The 3055-nt window shown below is 45.5% G+C and overlaps 1 protein-coding gene across 4 annotated transcripts in view; it reads right to left on the reverse strand.

Annotated features, from left to right (window-relative positions):
* Nucleotides 1–3055, reverse strand: part of LOC106528028 (lamin A) — a 40747-nt gene that overhangs the window by 7898 nt on the left and 29794 nt on the right. For all 4 annotated transcript variants that reach the window (XM_014023073.1, XM_014023072.1, XM_014023071.1 and 1 more), the window contains 2 exons: nt 959–1115; nt 456–581 (listed from right to left, as the gene is read on the reverse strand). In XM_014023073.1, the coding sequence (XP_013878527.1) occupies nt 456–581; nt 959–1115 (283 nt within the window). The remainder of the gene's footprint in view (nt 1–455; nt 582–958; nt 1116–3055) is intronic.

The raw sequence follows: 3055 nt of genomic DNA on the forward strand, positions 1-3055 counted from the left end.
TATATTGAATTTGTTTTGTTTTAAATAAATAAATAAATAAATAAAGTTGGGTTCATTGTTACAAAATAAAGATCTTGTACTACGATGTGTTTGAGCTCAGACCAGAAGATGTGAATGATTCTCAGCTACCACACCAACGTTTGGCTGAATATCTGTAAAACTGAGTTCTGAGTATTTATGCTTGATTAAATTCTGGCTCATGAGTTATTTTGCTGACAGACGCACATTTCAGAGACAGACAAGATAAATTAGGACTAAATCATGGGTTTAAATGATGTTTTACATGTTGGTTGAGCTGTCAGAGGGTGTGAGGTCCAAGCAGTGCCTCAGCACATCTGGAAGGAGAAATGCAAAACTAACAAGTGGGTGTTTGGAAGCAAATCAATCTCCTGCAGAGAAGCTGAAAAGTTGGACAGCAGAGTAAAAACAGGAGCGGTGAGGTGAAGAGCTCAAACCTCAGCAGTGATGTTCTTCTGGAACTCCAGCTCCTCCTTCAGGGTCTGCAGACGGTTCTCAGCGTCCACTCTCCTCAGCATCTCGTCCTGCAGCTGCTTCTTGGCATCGGCCAGGCTGGTGTCCAGCTAGGAGAGGGGGGAGGAGCTTAATGAGGCAGAGCTGAGTTTGTGCAGCAGGTGGCGCTGTGAGGCTCTGAGCTGAGATTCATTGATGAAAGCAGCAGCAGAGACTCTGCAGCTCATCCTCATTCATAACAGGAAACCACTTCCTGCACTGAGTCCTGCTGCAGCAGGTAGAACCTGCTGTCTGCTTCTCGAACAGGTCAGTTTTACACAAACTGAGGGAAGCTCAACATTTTTCCTGCAGGTTTCCTAAACCTCTGGGGTTTCAACAGATTCTGAGCAGCAAAAGAAAAGAAAAGAAATGTGTGGATGTGGATTTGCTCCGAGGCAGAGAAGGAACCTTCTCTGAGCCCAGAATCCACACGAGGCCTCAGTTTTACCTTGGCCAGCTGGGCCTTCAGCTCCTTCACTTCAGCCTCCAGGCTCCTCTTCTCCCCCAGGGCCGTGGTGAAGGCAGCATCCTTGGAGTTCAGCATGGCCTCCAGGTCCCTCAGCCGGACCAGAGCCGCCTCCAGGTCCGACTCCTTCTTAGCGTTCCTGTGGAGACGAGGAGGACAGGATGTGTTAGTCTGCTCTGTGTGTCTCAGATTACATTTCCTGTAGACAAACCAGGTTTAAACAGGCACATGAAGCTAAATAAAAACATTTAAATTATTTTTTCTCTTCCTCATAAATAAATCCTGCTTTAAAAAGATGTTAAAAATGAGCCCTAACAGAACATAGAACCAACTTTTTATCATAAGTTCCACAAGATCTGAGAGGAAAATGTTTCATTTTGTTTAAGTTTATGATTCTTTTATCAGTTAAAGCTTTTGATAAGTTTGGGTTGAGCTGCATGGATCCAAGCAGCACACCGAAAACAATACATTACAATTTAAATAATTAAAAGAACAATAATTCATTTCTAAAAACTTATTTTTCCTAATCCCATTTTATGCATTTTTTAAATCAGATTTCATCTTTATAACTGACTAAAACACTTGTAACAAAAGGTTAAACCTTCAGCTGGTCAGAGTCAAAGCTGCTGATTGATTTCAGCTCACAGTGAAACATGAGGCAGCAGGATGTGAAACGCTGAGTCACTCTTCAAACAGGAATGTTAACAGAACACTCGGTTCTGTTAGCGATTTGTCTGGACTGGACGGAGGCCCGCTGGGCTCCATCTCAGGGGAACCCGTGTTGAATTAAAGGAACTCACGTTTGCAGCACATGTGCACCGCCCCTCGGACATCTACAGGAACTGGTTTAAAGAGATGCTGGGAGGAAAAATCTAACTTGGAGCCGGCAGTGGAAAAACAGTCTGCAGACAGGAGGAGGAGGAGGAGGAGGAGGAGGTGGTGGTAGGGTAGGTTAGCAGCAGAGGAGTAAATGGTAACAAATGTCCCTCCCTGCGCTGTGGGCTGCTCTTCATTGTAATAATGACCGTCTGCTGAGGAGACGTCCAGGCTGTTAGACCTCAGCTGCTCAGATTTATGAGTTAGGGCTTCAATGATACGGAAAATTCACAGTTCCATACTTCAGTCTCACAGTTTGATATGTTTTTGGTACAAAAAGAGAAATGTCCATGTCCTTCTTAACTTGTAATTTACAGAAATTAATTACGAACATTTGTTTAAACTCAAAAGTACAGTTTTTAAATGAAATGTTGTTGAAACAGCAAGTTTCTCAGAGGATCTGTGCTCCACAATGCAGCCTAGGTGGAGTAGTGGAACACAGATCCACTGATCCTTCAACACAGAGCATCTTCAGAAGACAAGCTGATAAAGTAATACAACATACAGAACACTGTGTAATAAATGAACTTTGGTCACTCACGGGCCAGATGTGGCCCGTGGGCCACCAGCTGAACAGCCCTGCTTTAGTGCAACACAAAGCAGCAGATGTTCATGTTTTACCTTTAAAGATCAACAAGAGAACATCTCTGCAGCAGCTGCTGAAAGCCTTGCTCAAAGGCACACTGTGACAGTGTGACTGCAGCAGCTGGAGTTATGGCAGTTTAAAACAAACACAAACATACAGGAGGAGCAACGAGCAGGAGGAGTAAGGAGCAGGAGGAGCAACGAGCAGGAGGAGTAAGGAGCAGGAGGAGCAACGAGCAGGAGGAGTAAGGAGCAGGAGGACTGACGAGCAGGACTAACCAGCAGGAGGAGTAACGAGCAAGAAGAGTAACGAGCAAGAGGAGTAACGAGCAGGAGGAGTAACGAGCAGGACTAACCAGCAGGAGGAGTAACGAGCAAGAAGAGTAACGAGCAAGAGGAGTAACGAGCAGGAGGAGTAACGAGCAGGAGTAACCAGCAGGAGGAGTAACGAGCAAGAGGAGTAACGAGCAGGAGGAGTGATGAGCAGGAGGAGTGACGAGCAGGAGGAGTAACGAGCAAGAGGAGTAACCAGCAGGAGGAGTAACGAGCAAGAAGAGTAACGAGCAAGAGGAGTAACGAGCAGGAGGAGTAACGAGCAGGAGGAGTAACCAGCAGGAG

This window comes from Austrofundulus limnaeus, unplaced genomic scaffold (assembly GCF_001266775.1).
Source record: "Austrofundulus limnaeus strain Quisiro unplaced genomic scaffold, Austrofundulus_limnaeus-1.0 Scaffold356, whole genome shotgun sequence".
In the NCBI taxonomy this organism is placed as follows: domain Eukaryota; kingdom Metazoa; phylum Chordata; class Actinopteri; order Cyprinodontiformes; family Rivulidae; genus Austrofundulus; species Austrofundulus limnaeus.